The sequence below is a fragment of the Phycodurus eques genome, chromosome 20 (assembly GCF_024500275.1).
Source record: "Phycodurus eques isolate BA_2022a chromosome 20, UOR_Pequ_1.1, whole genome shotgun sequence".
In the NCBI taxonomy this organism is placed as follows: Eukaryota; Metazoa; Chordata; class Actinopteri; order Syngnathiformes; family Syngnathidae; genus Phycodurus; species Phycodurus eques.
In genome coordinates, this window is record NC_084544.1 from 2,683,942 (window position 1) to 2,708,327 (window position 24,386).

Genomic DNA, 24,386 nt, shown 5'->3' on the forward strand with positions numbered 1-24,386 from the left:
ACGAGCGTTAAATAAAAAATATAAGCGCGTTCATTCTGGTTATGTGGCAGCAGTAAAGCTGACAGGTGAACGCGACGCGAGGAAAACGCGTCGTGGCCAGGTCTCGCGATGCCCGACGGGATCGCTGTGATTGGCTCGCCTGGCCCGTAGAACCGAGAAGAGGAGGCTGGGGCAGGTCACGTGGGCTTGAGTAGCTACTTGCTTGGCGTCTGTGGCACAAAACAGCACCGCTTACTGGCACTTGGAGCAAGAACAACAAGCAGCAGCAGCGGCGGCGGCGAATTGCGCTCTTATGTGGACGACAGCAATGTAAGCGAGCTGTAAAGAGCGTGTTTGGTAGTATTGGAGGGGCATTTTGACGGAGACGGTGGCGAGCCAGCTAGCCGCTAGCCGTGCTTTGATTTAACACAGGACGGGGTGAGTGTTGCCTGATAAGTTTCTCCACTTTTTTTTTTTTTCCCCCCCCACCCCTCACTTCTTTGGTTACCGTCTGCCGCCCAGTGACCGTGCCATGATCCCGCAAAGGTGTACGAGCCGCGGAGCTGGGCGACGCGATGACGTCACTTTCGCCACCGCCTGCACCTGAGATATATATATATATATATTTTTTGTTTTGTTTTTAAAAAAAGCAGGACGATTCATGTTTCGCGTTTTCCGCAAATGATGCAAAAATTCCACTTTGCGTCCAGTATGAAGGAAAGCCGAGCCGGTTGGTGAAGAGGTGTGACGTAAGCACCGCGCCCCCTTCCGGTAGGAGGGCCAAGCATGTCGCTGTCGGCGTCCCCCCAGGGCGCACAGCTGCTCGCCAAACTCGCCAAGCACGCAGCCGGGAGGGCACACATCCAGCTCAACCGCTGGCTGCACAGGAGCGGCGGCGGAGACGAGTGCGACAAGATGGACCTGCTGGCGTGCGTGGGGGACACGGACGGTGACCCCGAGGCGGCGGGCGAGGTCGGCGTCGAGTCCCGCCACCCGTGCTTTGTCACCCCCTTCTGGCTGAAAAGTGCCCTCCTGGCGTGCACGCTCGCCGGCCTGTGCTTCTCCTCGGTGGCGCTGGTCCGCCAGCACCTCAAGGACCTCCTGCTGTGGACCGAGGGCCTGGACAGCCTGGCGGGGGCGCTGCTCTTCGTGGTGGGCTTCATCGGGGTGTCCTTCCCGTGCGGCTGGGGCTACATCCTGCTCAACGTGGCGGCCGGCTACCTGTACGGCTTCGTGCCGGGCGTGGGGCTGGTCATGGTGGGCGTCCTCGTCGGCACTTTCGTGGCGCACCTGGCGTGCAAGCGGCTGCTGACGGACTGGGTGCTGCGCAAGGTGGGCGGCAGCGAGCGGCTGAGCGCCGTCATCCGCGTGGTGGAGGGGGGCAGCGGACTCAAAGTTGTGGCCTTAGCGAGACTCACCCCCATTCCCTTTGGACTCCAAAATGCCGTTTTCTCCGTGAGTAACCCGACGACGGCCCCGGCGCGCTTCTCACTTTGCTTTCGCGGTCCTACTCGTGCCGGGCGATTAATCGATTCAATCGATAAATCCTTTCACGCTGTCTTTTTTGGAAGCCGACAATTTTAGAGGTGCAACGATTAATCGATTATCAAATTAATTGCGACTTTTTTTAACATCGATTTATCATTTCAAGACTTTGTTTAAATTAAAATTGTTCAAATCCTCAGAATTTTAGCTTCCCAACAATAATAATTATTCGATTTCTGTAGTCCTCCATGAAAGCTGACGGTTTATCTTTGAGTCGAATCAAAATAAGACGTTTGTAAACGTCTACTTTTACTTTGGAAAACAACGATTGACATTTTTGCCGATTTTCTGACGTTGCAGACCAAATCATTTGCAGGGGGGGGAAATCGATTAACAGCAAAGATCAGATTTTTTTTTAGAGGAAAAAAAACTTTATTTTAAGGCCATATCGCCCAGCCCTAACTCCAACGCTTTCTAAAACCGAGTCGCAACTCCACGAGCATGAAGTCTTAATTCTACGCAAACTTAAATGTTTACGAGGCGGCAGTAGTACATACGATCATCGTAGTGAGTTGTACCACTTAGAGAGAGGAGCCAGAATGACTTCATTCTCTTATTCCGTATACGATCTCTCTGGCATCACGTTGAAGCGCAGCCCTGCTCCTGACCTTCGCACACCACGTGATGAATGTACCCTCACTGATCGCTTCCAGTCCAGAAGGTCAAAGGCCGTCAGTTTCGCGTTCCTCCGATGTGTCGGTAAACGGGAAAGAGTGAAGAGTTTGAGTCGCCAGAAGCCTCCAGAGGAGGACTGCTGCTGTCATCGCCGTCTCCGATTGCAGCGCAATGTACAGCAGCACGCTTATGTACTTGACTTTCATTTGCCCTTTTTTTATTTTTTTTATTATTTTTTATTTTTTTATTTAATAAAAAGTCAAGACATTCACCACTAACAGGCCACAAGATACCGGAGAGAGAGAGAGAGAGAGAGATACTGCTTGCCGGTTTAGAGGATTTTGACCCATCTTTCAGGACCCAAAGAATATTGTGATCTGTGACAATATAAGCACCCAACCTAGCAAAAGAAAGTGTAGGCTCTCATTTTTCACGAGAAAACAAGTTTGTTTCTCGCTCTTTTTACCCCCCGTTTTACAGTAATCAGCATTATAAGATGTTTTGGTTTTGCCAAAATTGCCCCCTAATCTTGATCTTCAACTCAAAGGCTGTGCTGAACTAAAAGCCCAAGCGATGCGGCGCCGCCGTCTGCGGGGATCTGTTCGTCATTCCAGTGGTTGAATTGAACTTGAATTTCACAAACCAACTGGCTGAGCCTGCGGATCGGCACAATATTGGCAAAACCCATTGTTCCGTTTTGTAGCGGCCTGGACAAGATGAGTGACATTTTCATTCATTCCGGTGGGGAAAGATGATTTGAGTGTTTTGCTTTGCGAGTGTACTCAGGAAACCAATGTAGTTTTTTAAAATTATTTAATTATTTTTTTAAATTGGAAGTCATTAGGGGGGGGATGTAGTTGTCCAGTAAATCATTTATTGTCGTTAGAGATAATTAGTGTTCATAATGGCTGTAAAGTTTACACCCCCCCCCCCCCCAGCCCAGCCCCCACCCATTCCCTTTTGTAGCTTTGGGAACAAATCTGGGATGAAGCGAATGAATCCAGGGCAAGAAACGTCCAGAAGTGGCGAGCGTGAAAGGCATTCGGCGCTCGTGGCGCCAAGGAGTCGAGCGGCTTCGGGGCAGCAGCGAACACGCGACTCACTCGTCCCAGTAATCACACGCCGTCCGCAATTGTACTAAGGTGCACAAGGAAGACTTGTTCGTCCGCTCTGCTCCCTCACTCACTGGCAACGCACGACATCGCTGGAGTATTCCACGTCGCAGTTCTGGCGAGCAGATGTTTTTATTTTCCGCATACTTGGCTTCTGCTCGTCGCCGTCATTTTTATCACCGCCGATGAGTTGTCGCTCTGAGTCAAAAGGTTGGTACGCAGCTCACACCGGCTGAAGCGGCACAAAAACAAACCAACAAAAACATGTTTACACAATCAATCAAAATGATAACACTGCCTGAGAATGACAAAAAGCTGAGCCATTTCGGTTCAAGAAGCCATTTTGGGTGAATTCCCGGGCTCGTACTTTGAGTGACTTCTGTCAGGGAATTCCAACAATTGAGCCACAGGACTCCTGGACAGATGGGTGAAGCTAAATTGCAAGAGTTTTTTGTTTTTTTTGCCCACACCATCTAATGTTGGTGGAGTACGGCGTCAAAGATCACTTAGAGGATTTGAAACACAATTTGCCCCAGACTCCAGTTTCAGCAATTGACACAAAATTGGGTGGACGTTTCTATCCCGACGGGACGTATGGAAAAGTCTCAAGGACCCATGCCTGAAATTCAACAGGGAATTGAACGTTTTGCTTGAAGCAGCCATTTGGGGCAAATTCCCAGTTGCTAACATATTCCAACTAGGGAATTCGCCAAAATGAAGTACTTCTCCTTGACAGATGGGCTGAGACTAAATTTGTCAAAATATTAGCAGAGCATGGTGTCAAAGTTAACTTTGAGCATTTGTAAAGTTGGAAAAAAAAAAAAAAATCAGCCCCTGACATCAATTTCACCAATTGACACAAAATCGGACGGTGCTTCCTGAGATTAAGGAATTGGCCCCAATGAGCCCCAGTGACAAGCGGGAATTGCCATAATGTGGAATATCGGTCAAAGTTGATGTCAACGTTGATATTAGCTTAATTGGTTATCTTCAAGCTAATTAACTTCATAGTGCAAGCACGCTATAATCACCCCAACATGAAAATTCTTTTATGTCGAACAAGACATCATTACCGACTGCGAGAATCGCACAATGAGAGCGTTTTAAAACCAGTTTTGCATTCCGTCTCCCACGCGTCAACTTTTGTTTGCTCAACTTTCGAGAAAGACCCGTTTGTACGCGGGGAAAGTTTGAAAACAAAAGAAAAGAAGATGACGAAGAATCCTCGCTGGCTCGCATGCATCGGCGTGCCTGACGACAAGAGAATAAATGCGCTTTGGCACATCGGGGCGTCTCGGGGCGCTCGCGTGGCGCCTGCACGCTGCTATCAGCCGCTGTGCAGTCCAAGGTCACGCACACACAAACACACTTATGTCATCACTTCATCAAGTCCCCCGCTCTTGGCTCGACTTCGACTCCGATACAAGCTGGACTTTAGCCGACGTGTCATCAGAGACCAGATGCTACCTTTTTGATACTCCACCATTTTGGCTTTTTTTCCGTGGCGTTCCTCATTCGCTCCATCAACTGTCACCTTTTCTCGCGATCGCGACACGTGCGCTTGTGTATACGCTTCGTATTCCGACTCCGTTCAGGTTCGAGGTGCCTTGTTTGACATTTCTTTTAACTCGTACCAGACGTGACAAGTCAAGATGCACCGCCTAAAAGCTGTGCTGATCTCAAATCCGAAGCGACTCAAGGGCGCCATCTGCTGGCATCTGCTAGTCATTACAGTGCTTCTCAAACCGGAATTTCACGGACAAGCTGGCCGAGTGGAAAACACAGTTGTCGATACTGTGTAGACGTAAGGAAGTCAACAGTGTTGGTTACTACCCGTTATGTCGCCATTATGGCCGTTTAGAGTCAAAGCGAATTTGGATTGGTTCACGACCGCCTTTGTACTTGAATGGACAACTGCTCGGGTGTTCATCCGATTGCTGTGAAATTCAAGTGCTAAACGGGCAAGCTTTTGATCACGTCCCGCTTGTTCGGGTCGTCGTTCTTTGTGTGCTTTCCAGATCACAGACGTGTCCTTGCCAAACTACCTGGTGGCGTCCTCGGTGGGCCTGCTGCCCACCCAGCTGCTCAACTCCTACCTGGGCAGCACGCTGCGCACCATGGAGGACGTCATCGCCGAGCAGAGCGTCAGCGGCTACTTCGTCTTCGGTCTGCAGGTCAGTCGCACGCTCAAATTATACTTGCTACGCTGTTTTGGTCCTATTTAGTCTGCGAAATGGTTGAAATTCCAAATTAAACATGAACAGTGTGACACCACGGTCTCTTAAAGAAGACTTGCTTACACGGTTCTCCCGAGAAAGAGGCCGAGCGTGCTCGCTTCAAAGTGTTTGTCGCTCCCAGTCGAAGTTTACTGTAAACTGACACATCACACAAAAGAGAATTACACATATGTTCAACCAAACCATATAGTAATAAAAGTTCGCTAGCATAATACTAAAATATGTGAAACGCCATAGACGGGCTAATGGAGATAAGCATCGATATTTACTGTACAGAAGCAGCTCAATAAATTAGAATAGCATTGAAAGCGTAATTGTTTTCAGGAATTCAATTCAAAATTTTAAATGCATTTATTGTACAGATTCATTACACAGAATGAAATACTTCACGATTTTTCTTCATTGTTTTTTTTTTAAATCTATGTACAGTGCACCCCTGTATATCCGTGGTTGTGGATTTGTGAATTCACCTACTCACTGATTTTTATTTTTATTGCGTGGGGAAACTATGCCTTTTTTTATTTTTTTTATTTTTTTTTTAAATCTATCCCTCCAGCAATGTTGGACCACACCTGACGGTCGGAAAACACGTCTTGTTGTCTCACGTCACAAACGTTTCCTTTGTTCTGGTTGTTCCTCGTGCCTCTAAAAAAAAGATTCTCACCTGTCAAATGTGCCGTACGTCTGTTTGTTTTGCATTTTTATGGTCCTGTTTCCAGAATAAAGTCGTCACAAGGTGGGAAGTGTCATTATATTAATAAAAAAATAAAAAATAATTTACCGTGAGAAATTTATTTGTTGTCATGTGACGCAAGATGAGCAATCGTTATATGAAAATAAAGCTGTTTTTTTAAGGATAAACATTTTTAAAAATGTAATGTATTGCAATTAAAGTTGCACGGCCCATCAAATTCCAGCAATCAAGATGTACATTTATGATGAAAAAAATCGTCATATTACAAAGAAAATCGACTTAACTAGCCTATAATATTATGAAATTAAAATTATTGCAATATTACAAAAATAGTTGTACATATACAAAACGGGTATTGTACAGTGGTTATGAAAAAATCTACACACCCCTGTCCAAATGGCCGGTTTTTGAGACTTTAGAGGGAAATAAAAATAAATAACTTTAATAAAGTGAAACAATGTAGTTGCACAAGTGTGCACATCCTCTTGTAACTGGGGATGTGGCCATGTTCAATATTAACCAATCAACCGGTCAAAGTGCCTCTTGATTAACCCCAAATAAACTTCAGATGTTCTAGCAGGCTTTCTGTTGCCATAGGCTCTACACTGAGAGAGAGGGAAAAAAACAACCTCACTTTTACTTTTGTTTCGAGGTACATTTCAGCATCTTTCCTTTTTTTGACTTTGACCTAAGTATAAGAGTCGAGCGGGTCCTTTTACTTTACGTTTGCAGATCGTGATCAGCATCGGCCTGATGTTCTACGTGGTGCACCGCGCTCAGGTGGAGCTCAACGCCGCCATCGCCGCCTGCCAGATGGAGTTACGATCGTCGCGCATGAACGGCTTGTCGTCGTCCTCCTCCTCCTCCTCCTCGTCGTCGTCATCCTCCGCCGCCGCCAACCACGACGGATTCACGTACTGCGGCAAGCGGACGGCGGCGGCGGCCATCGTCAACGTGGTGTGACCTTGGACGCCGCCAACACGGACCAATAGCGTTGGAATTTTGCCCCCGCAGGAAGAAATGCTGGGTACGTTAAATATAATTTTTTGGGGATTCAAGATGAAGGGAGCTTTAGAGATGTCAATGAAATAACACGTTGAATGTTGTTTTTAGTGTCAAACGAATGGCCACCTATGCACCTTCTTTCCTACGACGTCGGGTTCGCTTTGTGTCGTCACCGTGAAACAAAATGTAATAATAATGTTAATATTAATAATAATTATACTAATAATAAGGGCATTGTTCATATTTTGGTATTTTGTAATTGAATCCATTTTAGTTACATGTCTTACTTTTGGGATGGTGACTCTCTCCGATTGGTTCAGACAGAAAACTCAGGAATGTTGGAAATGCGCAAAGAGAAACCTTTCCGGTCAATTAACGTGAAAAACGTGGATTTAATTTCACGTCTATGATGAGATTCCTGTCCTTTTTTCTTTTTTCTTTTTTAAAAGAGTGCGGTTCATCCCCGAATGTTGGCGGGAATGTCGGAAACGAAACTAAAAATACACAATGAAGCGTAGAGGAGCTTTTGATGTTTTTTACGTGCCATTATTTCCTTGTTTACTTCTTTTATAAATAACATCAAGCGACTGGAAACTTGGAAGGCGTGTTAGTGCCATCTTGAAATTATACGAGAATAAAGTCGTAGGACATAGTTGTGAATGTGAGAATAAAGTCATATAACTTTGGGGGGGGGCAAATTTAGAAAGTTATGATGGAAAAAAGTTCTATGGCAACAAGAATAAAGTTGTACATTTAGGTGAGAAATTCGTAAATCATATTTACGAGAAAAGTCGGAGCTTCACGAGAGATTTCTGAGTCTTTGCTACTGTACACCAGCATTGCTACGTCGTCATACGTTTACGAAGACGAGTTGTAATATTACACGAATAAAGTCAAACGTCCTAATATTAGGAGAATAACGTTGTAAATTTACAAGAGCAAAGTTTGTCAAATCCTGAGAATAAAGTTAGAAATTGGGTGAAAAAAGTTGTAATAATTTGTCATTTTATGACACTAATTTAGGGGCCTAGCTAAACTGAATTAGTACCAGAATAAATATGTAAGTTTACACATTATAAAAAAGTGAATATTACGAGAGGAAGTTATGAATTTAACCGGACAAAAGTCATGATTTCCGACGATTAAATTGTAATTTGACGTGAAACATTTTATACTCTGAATTGTCGTTTTATGAAACGATTGTATGGGCCTTGCTAAACTGCAATATTATTATTCCTATTATGTATATATAGTGTAATAAAAAAAATAGTGCCAGAATAAAGTTGTCAATTTACAAGGACAGGTCACAGTATTACAAAAATAAACGTTAACGTTGACAAAGTTGAAGTATTGTGAGGATATCGTAAATGTATGCGCGGGGGAAAAAATCCCATTGAATTGCGATCATAGCTTAAAGCTACATTTGGGGGAAAAAATCGTAGAATTTTGAGAATAAAGTTTATACAAACGTTGACTTTTTAATTAGAAAAAAAAGTGACTTTAATCTCTAAATCCCAATGAATTCTGTGACATTTGTGTTCAATTTCAGTTGCACCCTAATATTGCTTCCTTGGAAAAAAATACTGGACACTAGTTTGCATTTACCTGAAAAACTACATCTTTTGTTTCATTTCATTTTGTGGTACTTTCCCTGACGACAAGCTGACAATCAACATGGACAAAAAAAGAAACGATGAATGTGCAAATAAGCTTTTTTTTTTTTAATTATTATTTTTTAATTAATGAGTATTTTGTCTGTGTTGTGGAAGACACACAAGGGCTCCTACATGAGATATCCATCTTTTACTTTTGTGCTTTTTATTTATTTGATTGCTGGCTGGTTGAAGGGGCCCCTTTCGGTCTGGACTTTAGCAATAAAATTTGCTTAGCCCAATGCAAAAGAAAAACCAAAAAAAAAACAACATAACATTCATTTGATAATGCGAATTAGAGAGGGCGCCCACATTCCCGAGTTTGCGTTACAGCGTTTGCCTTGTTTGCATCCTGCCGCCTCATGAATATTAATGAGCTGTGTGATGTCACAACAATTTGTGAGCAGCACACACTAAATCTAAAAAGAAAACAAAACGTATTAATGACTTTTTTTTTTTTTATTGACAAGTGCAGACTATTTGCTGATGTTTGATTTTTGGTAGTATTTACGCAAAAAAAAACTTTTGGAGCTGGGTGAAAGCGATGAAATTAGTGATGCAAAGGGAAGTCGACGCTTCCGTGGTCGGTATTAAGTGCATTACTGTACACATGCTGTATTTTCTTATACACAGACAATTTGACAGTGCATAAATATATACATACACACACAGTACAGCGCAAACATACGCGGATATTTATGCACTGGGTGATGCTTTGTTCAGTGTTATTTATGAGACCGACAGAGAGATTAAAATGGCTTTTATTACACTCTGGTTCACTTTGATTTTTTTGATTTACTTACATTCAATACGATTAAGAAATATTTTTTTAAAAAAACGGTTAACACACAAGTCCAAAGAAAAGGAAGAACGAGATAATCGATCAGTCAAGACTGGGAAAAAGGTTTTGTGTGTGTCACTGCGTTGATGTTCAACAATTGAATTTGACCCACTGGCGTCCCCTTGTGGCCCTGCGCCACTACTACATTTTCCTTCTGGAAGAAAACAACGAAGACGTTTGTTTAACATTTACATATTAATGTATTATGTAACAGTTTTTATATGTAAAAAAAATTGGGCAAAAAAAATTCAAAAGCGTCATTTTTATTAAGAAAAAAGTTCGACATTGAAAGGAAGTTGTAATCTCTATAATAAATTATGCGCTAAAAGTTGTTGTGCAAAGTAATTTTTGCCATTTTACAAAAAAAAATTTTTTTAAATCTTAGCAAAATAGGTATTTATTTTCACTCAAAATTACACAAAAGTTTAGAGAATAGATTTATTTTTACAAAGAAAATGTTTAAAGAAAAAAGATCCAATATGAGGGGAAATGTAATGAATAAGGTTGTAGTTTTCCAAGAAAAAAAGTGACATTGATAGTTATTTTTTTATAAGTAAACGGTGAAATTACTAATTTAAAAATAATTTGAATAGGCAAAAGGAGTATGTCGGTTTTATATTGTGCGTGTCACGTTTGTCAATGTTGAACAATTGAATTTTACTTGCGGGACCAAACAAAACAACAAAGAAGAAACTTGTTGAACGTTTATTAATACATTTATTAATTATTTGACAATGTGTTGAAAAAGTAGCTAAAAGGAAGGCAACGTCGCATTTGTCATGTTTCGACGGCGACGTCGGCGGTGGTGGTGAAGCTGCAGTAGATCCCCCAGTGGTCGCTGGTGAAGCGCCCGCAGTCCAGCTTCTCCAAGCCCACCAGGGCCATGTGGTCGGGCGCCAGGCGGGGCGCGCGGGCGGCCGGCCGCAGGTACACGCGGTCGAAGCGGCAGCGGCTGACGTACCGGACGGTCTTGTTGGAGTTGGCGCGGGTGTCCCACGTGTAGCGGCAGTGCTCCTGGCTCCCGAGCCCCTCCCACACGTCGCACACGCCGGGGGGCAGGCCCACCGCCGCCACCTCGGCGTCGCGCAGGTTGGTGTCGCCGGCGAACACCACGCTGACGTCGTCGGGCGCCTCACGCATCCGCCGCATCACCTCGTGCAGCTGCGTCATACGCTTGCCCGATTGGCCCTTGCAGCTCTCCAGGTGCGACGTCATCAGGCACAGCTTTACATTCCCGCAACATCACCTGGTGACAACAAAAAAAATTCCTTCTCAAATTTCTCTTTCTGCTGTAATGACATCACAAAAAATCTCTTTAGATAAAAAAAAAATAATGAAATGACTTTTCTCTTCTTTTTCAGTAAAAATGAAGTTTCTTGCTTGTGAAATAACAAATCTTTTTTTCCTCTATTTTCTTGTGATGAAAACAAATCTATTGTAAAGTTAACATTTTCTTTCTTGTAAGACACTCTCATATTTGTTTCATACAAAATATACATTTTTGGGGTGAAAAAATTATTTTTGAGCTAAAACTAACAGTGTTGCTTGTGAAATAGTTTTTTTTTTTTCTGTAAAATAATTTTCTTGTGAATACAACTTTTGATTTAAAAAATGTAGGTAATATTTCCCTATTGTTAGTATGGAAAAACTTTTCTTCCATCATAAAATGACAGTTCCCATAAACAGGTGACGTTTTTTCCATTTAGAAAAAACAAACAAACAAAAAAATTATTTTGTTCATGTAAAACTGACTTTTTTTTTTTTTTTTTTTTTACTTGTAAATGACTCTTTTGCCCAAACAATGCTAACACCCCACCCCGGTAATATTACAATTGTAGTTTTTGGTGTACTTGTCGAGCGACCTGAGCCACGAGCAGGTTCCTCATCATCTGAGTGGTCGGGTAAGCCACAATCTCGCTTTCCAGCAGTTTGACGCGCGTCTTCTTCAGCATCATGCCGTTAAAGTAGCCGTCTTCACTTCCTGCGCAAAGAGAACTGGTGATGTACTGAGAAATCAGGAAAGGTGCTGAGTGGAAAAAGAAAAACAAAAGACTGCCTCTCTATATGTCAAAATTGTAACTAAACTTTGATTTAGACCTGTTGACTTCAAAAGGGAGTTAGCCCACTCTAGTTCTCAGTGGCTCAAATCTTTTATCTTAATAAAATCTTCATTAAAAAAAAAAAAAAAGACAAATCCTAGCTGAACAGACTTCTGGATTCCCGTTGTGTGTTTTAACCTTGAATGATCAGGTAGCTGACGGCACGTTTCTTCAAATACTCCACGTAGGGCGGAATGAGCTCCTGCAGGAACACCACGTCAGGAGTGTATCTACGGGGGGGTGGAACAAGATTATATCTTGAAATATGTATACACTCGCACAAAATGGCATACGTAAAAGTGATCTTACAGTGCCAAGTAGGAGCACAAGCCTCGGGCCCGCTCGGCCAGGTTCTCCGTGTCCAGACCGTCCACATTCCAGGAGATCAGCGTCAGTGCCGAGCCGCCGTCTTCCTCAGAGGGTTTACGTGACGAGCCGGGGCTGTCTGCAGTTAAGTCGATGCTGTATAGTTCATTCAGTGACAATCAAACACGGTAGGACGGGAAGGTGCTTATATATAGCACCTGCTAAAAGGACACCTTTTGTACTATTGTGAGAAAAAGTTATTTTCGCTCTCTAAATGTTATTTCTTGTAAACATTTGCTCTTGGTGTATTTTTTTCCCTAATAAAGTTTCATATGTCTTTAAATTAGTTTTTCTCGAAAATTTCACTGTCGCAAAACAATACTCAGAAAATTCACATTTCTTTCCTGAAAATCTTAATTTTCTCTGAACTAAAAAAAACAGATTCTTCTGCAAATGTCAGTTTTCATTTTTTTTCCACATTTTTTTCTCACCAAAATGTAAAAAGAATATATGTTTAAAGTCGCTAAAATCCTTATTTGATTCCTCATTCAAAAATTTCTTTACAAAAAAAATTAATAATCATGAGTTCTGATTTTTCTTCCTTGTGAAATAAAACAATATTAAAAAACAATTCATACATTTAAATAAAAATTGTGAAAATAAATGGTCTTACTTTTTTTTTTTACTCATTCTTGTAAAATCACAACTATACATATATTATGGAGGAATGTTCTTTTGCATCGTGTTTACCTTGTTACTTCAGGCGCTTTTAGTTTCTTGGTTGGGGTCTCCTGTTCTGAAGCACACTCCTCTTCAAACAATTTCTCCATGTCGGCGTCGAAGAAGGAATTCGACGCTCTCTGGAGGAGGAGGCGGCAGTGTCCCCACATTGATTTGAGGTCAAATAAAATTGGAATTGTTCAAGTGCGCTACTGCGTACCTCCATGTTCCAGTCGTTCTCCGCAAGGTAGCACTGCGCCACGCCGCTATCCGTGCCCGTCAAGCCGGCAAACTCCTCGCAGAGACGAGCTCGGCTCTCTTCCAAGTCCCCGGGGTCGACCGTCGAAGTCCATGTTGTCAAAAAGTTTACCTAGCTCTCGTAAAAATCAGTTTTTAAAAGATAAAATAGCACGTCGACGCCACCATTTTTTAACGTCTTGCTGTTGATATTGGTGTACCGACGAAATACTTTCGGGTATTTTTATTCCTTTTGTTCTAAGCACAAATGTTGCAGAATTGGAATTTCGAAACTGAATTATAAAAAAATATATTGTCATTTGTGTTAATGTTTTAAGTGTCTTTATATTTTACCATTAATCATTTCAACTATATTTGATATGTCTGCTTAGCCCAACTTATTTGTGTTTCGACTCGGAAATGTCTTTGAAACGGAACAACTTCCGATTTAGTTTGACATTGCTAGTAGTTTCGCCCCCCTCAATTAGTTAGCATGGCTTCGCTGTCTTTAAATACGATAAAACAAATGATGCGAGTTATGAAAGACAAGCCAGGCTTCGACAGAGTCCTAAACAAGGTAAACTGATCATTTTAAGACCACTGGAACAAGCGTTTCAAGGTTGCTTTCGGTGTCCAGAAGTTGGGTGGCGGGGGCTGGGCGCTCATGTCTTCTTCCGGCTTGTACCTTGCCAAGGTGGAGGCGGTGGCTGCCGCACCGGGCAAGGTGGTGTGCGAGATGAGGGTGGACGAGGAGCACACCAACGGCTTCGGGACGCTGCACGGCGGCCTCACAGCCACCCTGGTGGACGTCATCTCCACCATGGCCATCATGTATAGCGAGAGGGGAGCGCCGGGAGTCAGCGTCGACATGAATATAACGTGCGACTTTATTTTTAATAAATTATAAAAAAAAAATATAATAATTTAAATACAATCAACTTTCTAAAACTGTAATCTTTTTCCTCATAATATGTGTTTTCCTCATAAAATTTGTTTTGCAATTAGTTTTTTCCTATGCAATTTTCATCCCTCAAAATTAGTATTTTTTTTTCTCCTGAAGCCTCGTCCTATTCCTCTCCTTAAATGTCAATTTTTTTTCTTGCAGTTTTTCTCATAAAATATTTTTTTCTTCTCGTAAAATATTTGTTTTGACTCATGAAATTGATTTTGTATTGGTAAGATTTACCTCTTAAAATGAATATTCAAAAATTATTCTAAATAGATTTTTTATTAGAATTAAAAAAGAATAATCTAGTTTTTTAAACATTTCCTCATGAAATTAATACTTATGATTTTCACAAAAAAGCAGAAATATGTTTCTCATAAAATACATTACTTGTAACATGATTTTAATCTAATGAAATTAATTGATAATACTTAGAACACTTTTCTTGCGATCTTACTGTCTTTTAAATTAGCCATTTTCTTCCTTGAGAAATGTCATGAACGAGTTTTTCTTCTACTGATTTGTGCAGCTACATGAACGCAGCCAAGCTGGGCGAGGACGTGGTGATCACGGCTCAGGTGCTGAAGGAAGGCCGCACGTTGGCGTTCTGCACCGTGGACTTGAGCAGCAAGGCCACGGGCAAGATGATCGCGCAGGGACGGCACACCAAACACCTCGGCGGCAGCTGAACGCGCAGGCATGCCGACGCTTTGTTTGCTCTTCGTTGTCAGTGCAGTTGAGATTCACAACACGTCTGACGACTTAAATATTTTGCCTTCTATTAAGATATCCTTGTAAAATGTGATCTTTTTGCCCATCTCTAAAAAATGTTTTTGCTATTTTCTCGTCCCTCATTTTACTCCCCTGCTACAATCAAGTCACTTGTGATGAAGAGAAAGATAGCTAATTATCGTTTTGTTATAATTCACAATTCGGAGGACCTTTTCTCATACAATCTCTTTTTATAGTCAATTTGTTTTTAATTTTTTAGTAAAACTAATTCAATTACTTTCCAAATTAACTTGACATTTAAATCTCATCAAATCAAACTCATTAAATAACATTTGTAACGTATATTTGTATTGTAAATTGACAGCTTTTTTTTTTGCAATATTTCATATTTATAGATTTTTTTTGTTAGGGGAAAAAAAACATACTTTTACCCAGTAATATATTTGACCCGTCATAAAATCACACACAAAAAAAAAATAATGCAGCATTACAATCTTTGGGTGCATTTTCTAGCTCCTCTGAGGTTTTTGCACGGCATACCACATTGCAAATAAAAGTCACACGTGCAATAACAACAAAAAGTGGAGACGAGTGTTGCGTTCAAAATTTGTATTGATATATGCTCAGCAGTATTGATCAACAGAATGAAAACAAAAAAAGCCTCAAACCTTCAACTGGACACACTTTCGAGTCATGAACATGAAAAAAAAAATAAAAATAAATCTTTGACAAGCAATTTAAAATTTGAGCCAATCAAAACAGAAAATGTTAGTTTGCATTTGTTAGGTAAATTGTTATTCTCATTAAACAGCCCGCATCCCTAATCAAACATCAGTAGTGATTCAAGCACAATACAACCCCCTCCCCCCCGAAAAAAAGTAAAAATCTCTCGAGTCCAGCAAATAAGAAGCGATAATGACACGTAGGATTTGACGTCATATCGTTGGTGGTGTTACTACAATTGTTCTACACCCGAAAGTTGGTTTTCCCAGAAACGGCAAAGAAACAAAAAAAAAAAAACCTCTCCTGTAACAACAAGGATTAAACGACATGTCCGTGTTCTCTCTCTCTCTCTCTCTCTCTCTCTCTCTTCCAACATAAGAGAAGAGTTCCTGCCTGCCGCCGTGACGGCCACAGCGACCGATTGCTCCAAATCAATGTTCATGCAGGTTGACGGAAAACAAAATGGATGACTGAGTGGGAATGGGGGGGGAGAAAAGGAAGAGGAGGAAGAAGGGGGGGGAGAATGAGAACATCAAAATGGCTTCCGAAGGCAGGATAGAGAGGGACGGAGGAGGAGGGGGGGGGGGGATGTTGAGGTGGCCCGGCCCCCCCTCGGGAAGAAGCCTAGTCGGGCATGTAAGGTCTGAGGTGGTCCTCGACGTCGCCCACGCCCCAGCAGGTCAGCTGGTCCTGGGGGAGGTGCAAGCACAGGCTGCACAGCTTCAACACCGTCGCCTTGCTTTTAACAGTCTGCGCACACACACATAAAGTAACGTTCATACTCGCGATGCTCCACACCACCTTCCTTGAGACCGACGCCGGCACGAGTATTCGCTCCAGTACTCACTGTTACCACTAGTTCGTTTGATACATAGAATTTCAATTAAGACAATGACAGATAATCGTGAAAAAAGGCCTTTCTGACACAAACGTCACCGATGCGTCACACGGCCGTGCTATCGCGTCAACTACTGACGAGGAAGACTTGATGTTTTTTTGTTTGTTTTTGTCTTAGTATTGGTGGCTGGCATCAGCAGCCTCCACGAGCGCCCGATATCTTGAATAAGGATGGATTCAGCTTGATATGATAACATCTTTTTCCTTATAAAATTGATAAGTTTGCACATAAAAATAAAACAGAAATTCCCACTCATTTTCTCTCATAGATTGTAAATAAACATGCAAATATTTTATGTTTTTTCCCCGGCTTCGCTTGAGCAGTAGCAAAAAAAATAATATTTATTTGATCACGCAACGGCTCATACCTGGACAAACCCGCAAGTTATATAAGTTAAGGAACCACTGAAAATATGATGTATAGTGAACGCCCACATATTCTCGCTTCGACATTGGCGAATTTGCCTATTCGCTGATTTAAGATTTGCTTTGGTGCCATCTGGTGGCCTATTTGCACCAAGGAAACAATTTGAAGTGAAAGCGCTTCATTTAGAAAAAAGTAGTCCTTTGCTGCCATCTCGTGGCGTCCGTAGGCAATTAAATGACTTGCGTATTTCTCTCTTCGGTTTGGGGCTTTTTACGACGGTAGCAGCTGTGGCTGACCTGTAGGTGGTGTCGATCCATGAAGAGGAAGACTGACTGCGCGGGGTTGTTCATGATCATTCCAGCTTTGTCCTTGCGAGCGAGCGCGTGCAAGCACTGCTTCTCGTAGTCGCCGTGCTGGAACTCAAACTTGGCCTGAAAGCACAACCAGGCAACCTTAGGAGCGCCCGCACGTGTCAATTACATTTTACTCTAATACTAAAAAAACAAAAACAAATGTAATTCTGCTTTTCTTCCAATGTTCCCCCTTAAATTTAGGAGTTTCCTCATAAAACTCTTTGTCCAGGAAGTAACAACAACTTTTTTCTAGTTATTTAACCCCCCCCCCCCCCCCCCGCCTCATAAAATCAATGAATTTGTCTTAACCTTTCCCATCATGATACCAGTTGTTTGTCATAATTTTACAATGTCATCCTTTGCCCTCGTAACCTCCCGAAGTTCTGACCTGAACGGGCCTGAAGGGCTCATTGTCGGCTCCCTTCCATCTGGAGAAGAGCAGACAGACGATCTTCTCGATGTCGTTGCGTGGCCAAAGGATGAAGTCCATCTCCTGCGTGCAGCCTATCACGTCCTGCCAGAAAGCCAAAACGCCGCCATTTTAAAATTGGGTTTTCTACAGTATACATACCGGCAAGTTGGAATTTCGAGTTGTGCGCTTTCGGTGTAGTACCGTGTTGTGCCACGTCAAGAAACGCAACGTAATTTAAGACGACGAGAGGCAGAGAAGGTCCCCGACGAAACTCAAGTAACAGTTGTTCCCACAGAGCAGTGAGACTATGTGGCTGTTCGTACTGTTGTTAGTTTGTGTTGCTGCTCTGTTTGTGTTAAAGAAGCAGTTGTTTGAAGGTTTATAATTAGCAAACTTCTGTTAGCCTGTCTATGCCATGTTGCATTATAGAAACCAGCATTAAGATACCGTATTGCTATATACACCAAACATGGTTTGGTTAAACATTTATACAATGTTAAATTCCCTCTTATGTGTCACTTTTAAATTTAAAGTGGAGGTGGAAAACAAACAGGCGTCATTGGGACTACGTACATACCCTTCGCATGGACTGGTATTGGGGGGCGTGGAGTTGCACCACGTCCTTGTGCAGGAGCTCTATGGAACTCTCCAGGGAGTAGCGGGAATCCCGCACGCCTCGCAGGATGTCCTCCTCGTAGTTGTTGGTCATCACCGGCACCACTTCGGCCACCTCAAAGAGCGCCGACTTCTTTTTCTATCGGGACATTAAAAAAATATTTTTTTTAAAAAACAATTTAAAAAAAAAAATAAATAAATCACTCTTTACCAAACAATGAGACATTTTGACAGTTTCTAGTCTGTGCACACAAACCTTGTCCTTGAAAACAAAGGCGATGTAAATCTTGAAATCGAACTGATCGGCCAACGATTCTCGTTTCTTCCGCAGTTGAGCGCGGAGACGATTTCTGGTTTGGTTTCGTCGTGTGGTCGGATCCCCCATGGTCAGATGCGATAGTGTCAACTTTCCTTTTTGACCCGCTCACTCTTAATACGTTTTTGTTTTTTGGAGGGGGGGGGGGGGGGGGGGTTTGCGCTTATCGACGACAGAGCGCTAACCAAGTCTGTGAACTAGCCACTCTTATTAACTACAAACTGAAACGGGTCTTCTAACCGAACAACATCATATCAAGTCATTTTTACGCAATTTTTTAAATTTTTTTTGCAAGGTGGCGGGCAGGGCATTTACAATAACACTACATCTCCTTGTTGGTTGTTCATAAATCCATCAGTTTTAAGACGCCGAACCTGCCGTCAACAGGTCTTGAAGCGGATTTGTAACTAAAAACCAGAGAACCAAAAGGTGGTAGATTATTATTATTATTATTAGTACTTCCTACAGTAGAGCCCCATAGCGGTGCTAGGTGCAATGGAGGGCTAGCAGGCTCAAAATATTCAGCGGCGGCTTTCAGAGTCCCTCATCCATGACTGAGTGTGCTGGACCGGGCGGACGGACGAGCGTGGCGGGGAGACGTTGGCACACATGGAAGAGGAAGACGACGACGAAGGCTGTTTGACATTTTCCTCGGCGCTTTTTGGGCTCGCGGCCTACTTGCTCCTGCTAGTAGTCGTGCCGATGGTGCTGGTCATGGTTTATGTTGAGCTAAGCCGAGCTAGCAGCGACCGAAGCTACATTGTAGCTCCTCGGCGGCCCGAGAGACTTTGTTTATTTTTTATTTTTAGTTTTTTTGGAGGAGAAGGAAAGCTTCCCGGTTACGACTCGGTCATCTTTCTTTACAAGTCCTCGCCACTGTTGCGCGATGCTAAAATGCTAACAGGCGGCTAGCGCGTGAGCTCGACATTTTGTGTCTTTTTAAGGTCGCGTCGTCAACAACTCCGTGAAGGGCTTTGTGATTTTGACTCGGTCAACTAAAACAAGCCTCCGTTGCGTCTCGCGTCTTTCAAATAGTTTGGCGGTTGTGGAGCGTTTCCTCGGCCGGTCGTCGCCCTAACTGCTGCCGCATGCCATGTCAAGATAAATCGGCGCTCCAGCTGGAGCCCCCCGTTCTTTCAGTCGACGTGCGGCGCGGTCTGTCTCCCGGCGGCGGGCCCATTATTACGCGTCCAGCGGGTTTGTCGTTTTTACACACTCGGCGCGTCGTTTTTTTTGCTGGTTTCTTTCCGGTTCTGGCCACGAACAACAAGAAGCTTCGCGAAGCCCTCCTGTGTGGGGAAAGCTTCTCCAAAATGGCAGCGAGACAGGCCCGTGACGCGCTTTTAGGAATCCCACCGCGTTTCTAGGCAGAACACGCCCTGCTCCGATATTATTGGCTCCAGGACTGGCGCCGCTGCACTATGATTGGCTGTTTTATTCCTGTGGAACAAGCCCTATTGCTTCCACACGGGAAAGGTATGCGACCTAAGTGTCATAGCGTTCATATGTTTCCCACGAACCGAAACCCACCCTGATCCTACCCTTAACCCGTCCTAAACCTAACCATAACAAACCTATTTCGTTTTTCTTGCGTACAAATGGGATACATGTTTGGGATGGTCATCTCGTTACGAGCCAATCATCTTGCAGTAGGGCGTGTCCTGCCTAGAAACTGTGCGGGAATCACAATAACGCGCCCGTGACGTATGTTGGACTATTTTTCTCCCCCAATCTTTATTTCGAAATATAACAGTAAAGCATTGTACGTGGAACAAAGTGCGTAAACATAGATAACAGGACAAATAAATAGAAACATGACAGAAAATGAAATTATATAACATTTAAAGCCTGAAATGGAAGCAAACCCTCAAAGTTATGATTGCTTTCTTCTTTTTAGCAGTAGTTATTGACATTAAATACAGACTCTGCATCTTTTTGCCCAATTGTTTTTTGTCAATGTCTTTATGTCTCCAAAGTGTTCTGTAAATTGACTGTGTGTTGTACTAGAGCGGCTCCAACTACCGGAGACAAATTCCTTGTGTGTTTTGGACATACTTGGCAAATAAAGATGATTCTGATTCTGATTCCAATTCTTTAATAAAGTCGCAGAAAATAGCTTATACTTGAGCAAATTCACATTTGTGGATGTAAAATTTAGCAGGAAATATAATGTCGAAGGTTTGGGCCTTTCATCTTTAATCTTTGACGATGTCACAACCGCCAATCACTCATTCACTCTGGAGAATTTTATGGGTTTGTTGTCATTTTGATGATTTTAGCTTACAACTAAGGAAAACCCACATTTTACCATCTCCAAGACATTTGAATGTTACATAAGAAACAGTGAACACGATTTTAATAGGGAAGTGAGGTTGAAATTGACTATTTTCTTGTGTTGAATTCATCTGTCTAAGTTCTCAATTTCACTTTTGGAATTGCAATGCCGAAACGCAATAAAGTCAGGTATACAAACATCAATTTGACATTGTTTGAGTCACAAGAACAAAAAACAAACAACACTGAAAATTGTTGTTCTTAAATCTATATATTTATTGGAAGTTTGATATATAGACATACAAAAGTATATATAAGTATGCAGGCAAATTGTATATAATAAAATGCATACACATTAAAATGACACAAATTGTTTTGTTAGTAAAGAACAAAAACAAAATTATAACAATCAAACAGAAAATAGTCTTCTTGCAGCCTTTAACGATATGTCATCTTACAGTTATTTGCAATTTACGTTCAACGAAATAGAAGAACAGAAAATGTTTTACCTCCCAAGCTTTATGGTGACGTGTGATGAAACGTACGTACACGACGTAACGTGACGCACGACGTAACGTGCTGAGTCACGTGACTGCAAACGTCACGTATTTAAGCGAGCGGCGCGAGTTTTTGTGAAGATGAGCCGTTTCCTTGTTCTCCGTCAACAGTTTGTGCACAGTAAGTCGACAAAACATTTCTGTTATTCCATTTAAAAACAATTGTCACCACTCGTCAACGAACCGTAATGTTGCTAGGAGGCGTAAAAGTTGCTTTAACTTCGTCCTGCCTTCGCTAGGCTAGCAGGCTAGCCGACATTGTGTGTGTGTGTGTGTTTAAAAACTCATTGTAAAGCTGCGAAGTCGTTTTCACACCAGACTTGTGGAGTCAAAGATGAGTTTCGGCTCCAAAGTGAGACTCAGCCAAGCCAAGTCCAACGAAAACGCCAAAGTGAGTAAAACGCTTCACATTCACTTGTTGGCGGGCGGGGGCTGTTAGACGACATAAAAGTGACACAAAATGGCGTTTCACTTGAAAAGATGACTGGTGACTGATGCTTAAGAAGTCAAAGTCCGACTCCTCACTTATCAGTGACACCTGTGCGACTTTAAGATAATTGGCGGGCGTCAATCAAGAAATCATTTCTAAAAACGCCCTACAAAGTTGATCTAAGTTAAATGTTTAGGCAATCTGGTTTTTAGTAAGATCTATTTTTCTGCTAACTTTTCACCACTTTTTTGTTTTGTTAAATTACTTTGTTGTAAAAAGAAATGACAATTACCAATTTTTCAAGTGTGTGATCATAAAATTAGACTATTCTCAAAAGTGATGTACTTTCCCTGACAAATATTTCTTAACTTCAATTTTCTCAATGTCATTTTTGATTTTACTCTTAAAATGATTTTTTTTTCATAATTATTCTCAGAGCAATTTTCTTATTTTACTTTCTTGTAAAAATGACATTTAGTCTAAAGCGTTTTTTTTCCTAGTTCTTTCCTAGTGAAATTGAGTTTCCTCTTAAAATGACAACTTTGCGCAATACTTTAGTCCGCCTTTAACGTCGTCATTAAAATGAGTTTATTCAAAACTAAGACTTACTACATTTTCCCTTTAGAGTTTTTCCTCTCAAGCTGCAAAGTCCGCAATGAGTTCTTCGAGGCCGACGCTGCAGGTCCTCCAGCCCTTGGCGGTCAACAGAGATTTGGGCTTGCCCACTAAGGTGAGTGTCTTTTCTGCAAATTAGGTAGTTTTTTTTATAAGACACGAGAGGTAAAATGTTTTTATTCCAAGGCGGGAAAGGGCACCATCCCCAAACGTAAACAGTGGCTTGCTGAGCAAAGCAGAGGCTTGAAAAAGGCGAAGGTGGAAGTGAAGTCAACGCAGACCGAAGAGGTTTCCACTTGGAACGAGGGCCCGTCCAATGAAGCCTACCAGCTTATGGTCCAAGGTGAGATGACGTTTTGTGCGCTTCGTTCTTAACTTAACTTAACTCAACTTAATTTTTTGCTGTTGTAGAAACTCCTCCTCCTGCTTACTGGAAAGATGTGGCGGAAGAGCGTCGCAAGGCTTTGTTCAATGTTCTACAGGAGAATGAGAAGGTGAGTCAATATCGCAGAGAGGTGTAAAAGTTTAGCCGTGACCTCAGCTTCACTTGTGTTTATCATTTGGTGCCTGCATATTGTTTTCGAAACTTGATTTGAACATGACTTAAATTGACAAACATTTTGTGTAACATGACATTGTTCACTTTTACAATGATTGCATTTTCAATTAGCTGCACAAAGACATCGAGGCCAAAGACGAGCAGATCGCCCGGTTGAAGAGCGACAACGAAGAACTGCGCGAGCTGGCCGACCACGTGGAGTACATGGCTGACATGATCACGGTGCGAGCGCCGCGCTCTATTATCTGTGTAACAACGAATAATTCCACACTTGAGTCACAACTAAAGCCGCTGTCACGCTTTCCATCCAGAGGCTGACTGGGAAGGGACCAGACAACCTGGAAGAAATGAGGGGCCTTGCGCTGGATGAGTATGACGAAGCTGAGGAACAAGAGGAAGCTGAAGAGGAGGAAGATGCGACTGATGAAGCTGTAGAGGAGGAAGATGATGACGGTGCAGAAAAGGAGGAAGATGCGACTGATGAAGCTGTAGAGGAGGAGGAAGATGATGACGGTGCAGAAAAGGAGGAAGATGCGACTGATGAAGCTGTAGAGGAGGAGGAAGATGATGACGGTGCAGAAAAGGAGGAAGAAGCGACTGATGAAGCTGTAGAGGAGGAAGATGACGACGGTGCAGAAAAGGAGGAAGTTGCAAATAATGAAGCTGAAGATTGTTGTCCGAGTGAAGCAGAGGAACAAACATCAGACCACAACGAAGAGCAGCGGGAATAACTGCAATGGAAGTCGTTCCAAAGTGACTCCTGAAAGTAACTTATACATTTTCTTTTAAATTGGAAGTGTTTAAACTTGTTCCGCAACAGTAAGAGCAGTGTCCTTGAACGCGTCCTCAGTCGCCTTGCTCATGTTACGACAGAAAGCAAATGATCGGATGCTGCTTGTCTTTACAAACGTGAGGACTTGTTCCACATTTGTTTTCATTTCCTGACAGATGCTTGAATTTTTTTTTTTGTTTGTTGCCTGTGAAACTGTACATTGTATTTTAAAATAAAATTTTTACACAATATGTCTTAAACTGTTTCATCTGTACCAGTAGTCGCCAACCTTGCTGAAAGTGCGACTTTCTGGGGACTGATGAATGCCGCCAGTTGGATAAACAAAATGAGGGTTCCTACACTTAAATTCCATACTGTTTTGAGACTCTAATTTCCAGACTCCTGTAGAAAATAAAGTTGACATTTGAGTAACTGTGCATCACTTTGATGATATGGCCAAATAATTTCCAGTAGATTGTAGCAAAGTAATGTAGCTCATGCAAATAAAGAGCAAAACCAACATGACTATTGTGCTTTTTGCCATTAAAATGAATCACAAGTGCTAAGTTGGACAAGTCAAACATTTGTCTGCTTTCAAACGCTAATTAGATTTTTCTTAAGTACCAAAATAAATGTTCAAACTCATTTGTGTTGAGTATTTTTTTTCTATAGCTATACTCTTCTGAGTTAAATATTTTTTTAGATTAATATGGAAAGAACAATCCATTTCCAAAACAAATAGTTTACCTAATGAAAAGAATGTTTATTTGGATACA

The 24,386-nt window shown here is 42.2% G+C and overlaps 5 protein-coding genes across 8 annotated transcripts; 3 read left to right on the forward strand and 2 right to left on the reverse strand.

Annotated features, from left to right (window-relative positions):
- The first annotated feature begins 175 nt into the window (after positions 1–175).
- tmem64 (transmembrane protein 64) lies at positions 176–9,608 on the forward strand. 2 transcript variants are annotated; one of them, XM_061664283.1, is made up of 4 exons: positions 176–417; positions 502–1,434; positions 5,270–5,425; positions 6,915–9,608. In XM_061664283.1, the coding sequence occupies exons 2-4, from the start codon at positions 766–768 to the stop codon at positions 7,143–7,145; spliced, it is 1,056 nt and encodes a 351-aa protein (XP_061520267.1). In that variant the 5' UTR covers positions 176–417; positions 502–765; the 3' UTR covers positions 7,146–9,608. The 2 variants fall into 2 exon arrangements, with proteins under 2 accessions (XP_061520267.1, XP_061520268.1); XM_061664284.1 differs by having other exon boundaries at positions 176–309.
- Positions 9,609–10,381: 773 nt separating this feature from the next.
- On the reverse strand, positions 10,382–13,231 carry tdp2b (tyrosyl-DNA phosphodiesterase 2b). Its single transcript, XM_061665615.1, has 7 exons — positions 13,226–13,231; positions 13,026–13,175; positions 12,836–12,945; positions 12,089–12,241; positions 11,918–12,009; positions 11,531–11,661; positions 10,382–10,904 (listed from the first exon to the last, which is right to left on the reverse strand). The coding sequence occupies exons 1-7, from the start codon at positions 13,229–13,231 to the stop codon at positions 10,458–10,460; spliced, it is 1,089 nt and encodes a 362-aa protein (XP_061521599.1). The 3' UTR covers positions 10,382–10,457.
- A 223-nt stretch (positions 13,232–13,454) lies between these two features.
- On the forward strand, positions 13,455–15,580 carry acot13 (acyl-CoA thioesterase 13). The gene is made up of 3 exons (XM_061664286.1): positions 13,455–13,619; positions 13,737–13,921; positions 14,518–15,580. Exons 1-3 carry the CDS (start codon positions 13,536–13,538, stop codon positions 14,675–14,677), a joined length of 429 nt encoding a protein of 142 aa, XP_061520270.1. The 5' UTR covers positions 13,455–13,535; the 3' UTR covers positions 14,678–15,580.
- Positions 15,315–19,738, reverse strand: c20h6orf62 (chromosome 20 C6orf62 homolog). The gene is made up of 5 exons (XM_061664285.1): positions 18,344–19,738; positions 18,050–18,226; positions 17,449–17,574; positions 17,004–17,138; positions 15,315–16,193 (listed from the first exon to the last, which is right to left on the reverse strand). The coding sequence occupies exons 1-5, from the start codon at positions 18,470–18,472 to the stop codon at positions 16,068–16,070; spliced, it is 693 nt and encodes a 230-aa protein (XP_061520269.1). The 5' UTR covers positions 18,473–19,738; the 3' UTR covers positions 15,315–16,067.
- A 1,532-nt stretch (positions 19,739–21,270) lies between these two features.
- gmnn (geminin DNA replication inhibitor) lies at positions 21,271–24,115 on the forward strand. 3 transcript variants are annotated; one of them, XM_061664948.1, is made up of 7 exons: positions 21,271–21,355; positions 21,553–21,625; positions 22,290–22,394; positions 22,466–22,622; positions 22,691–22,773; positions 22,950–23,060; positions 23,150–24,115. In XM_061664948.1, exons 2-7 carry the CDS (start codon positions 21,569–21,571, stop codon positions 23,567–23,569), a joined length of 933 nt encoding a protein of 310 aa, XP_061520932.1. In that variant the 5' UTR covers positions 21,271–21,355; positions 21,553–21,568; the 3' UTR covers positions 23,570–24,115. The 3 variants fall into 3 exon arrangements, with proteins under 3 accessions (XP_061520932.1, XP_061520933.1, XP_061520934.1); XM_061664949.1 differs by having other exon boundaries at positions 21,278–21,355; positions 21,538–21,625; XM_061664950.1 differs by lacking the exon at positions 21,553–21,625 and having other exon boundaries at positions 21,282–21,355.
- The last annotated feature ends 271 nt before the right edge of the window (positions 24,116–24,386 follow it).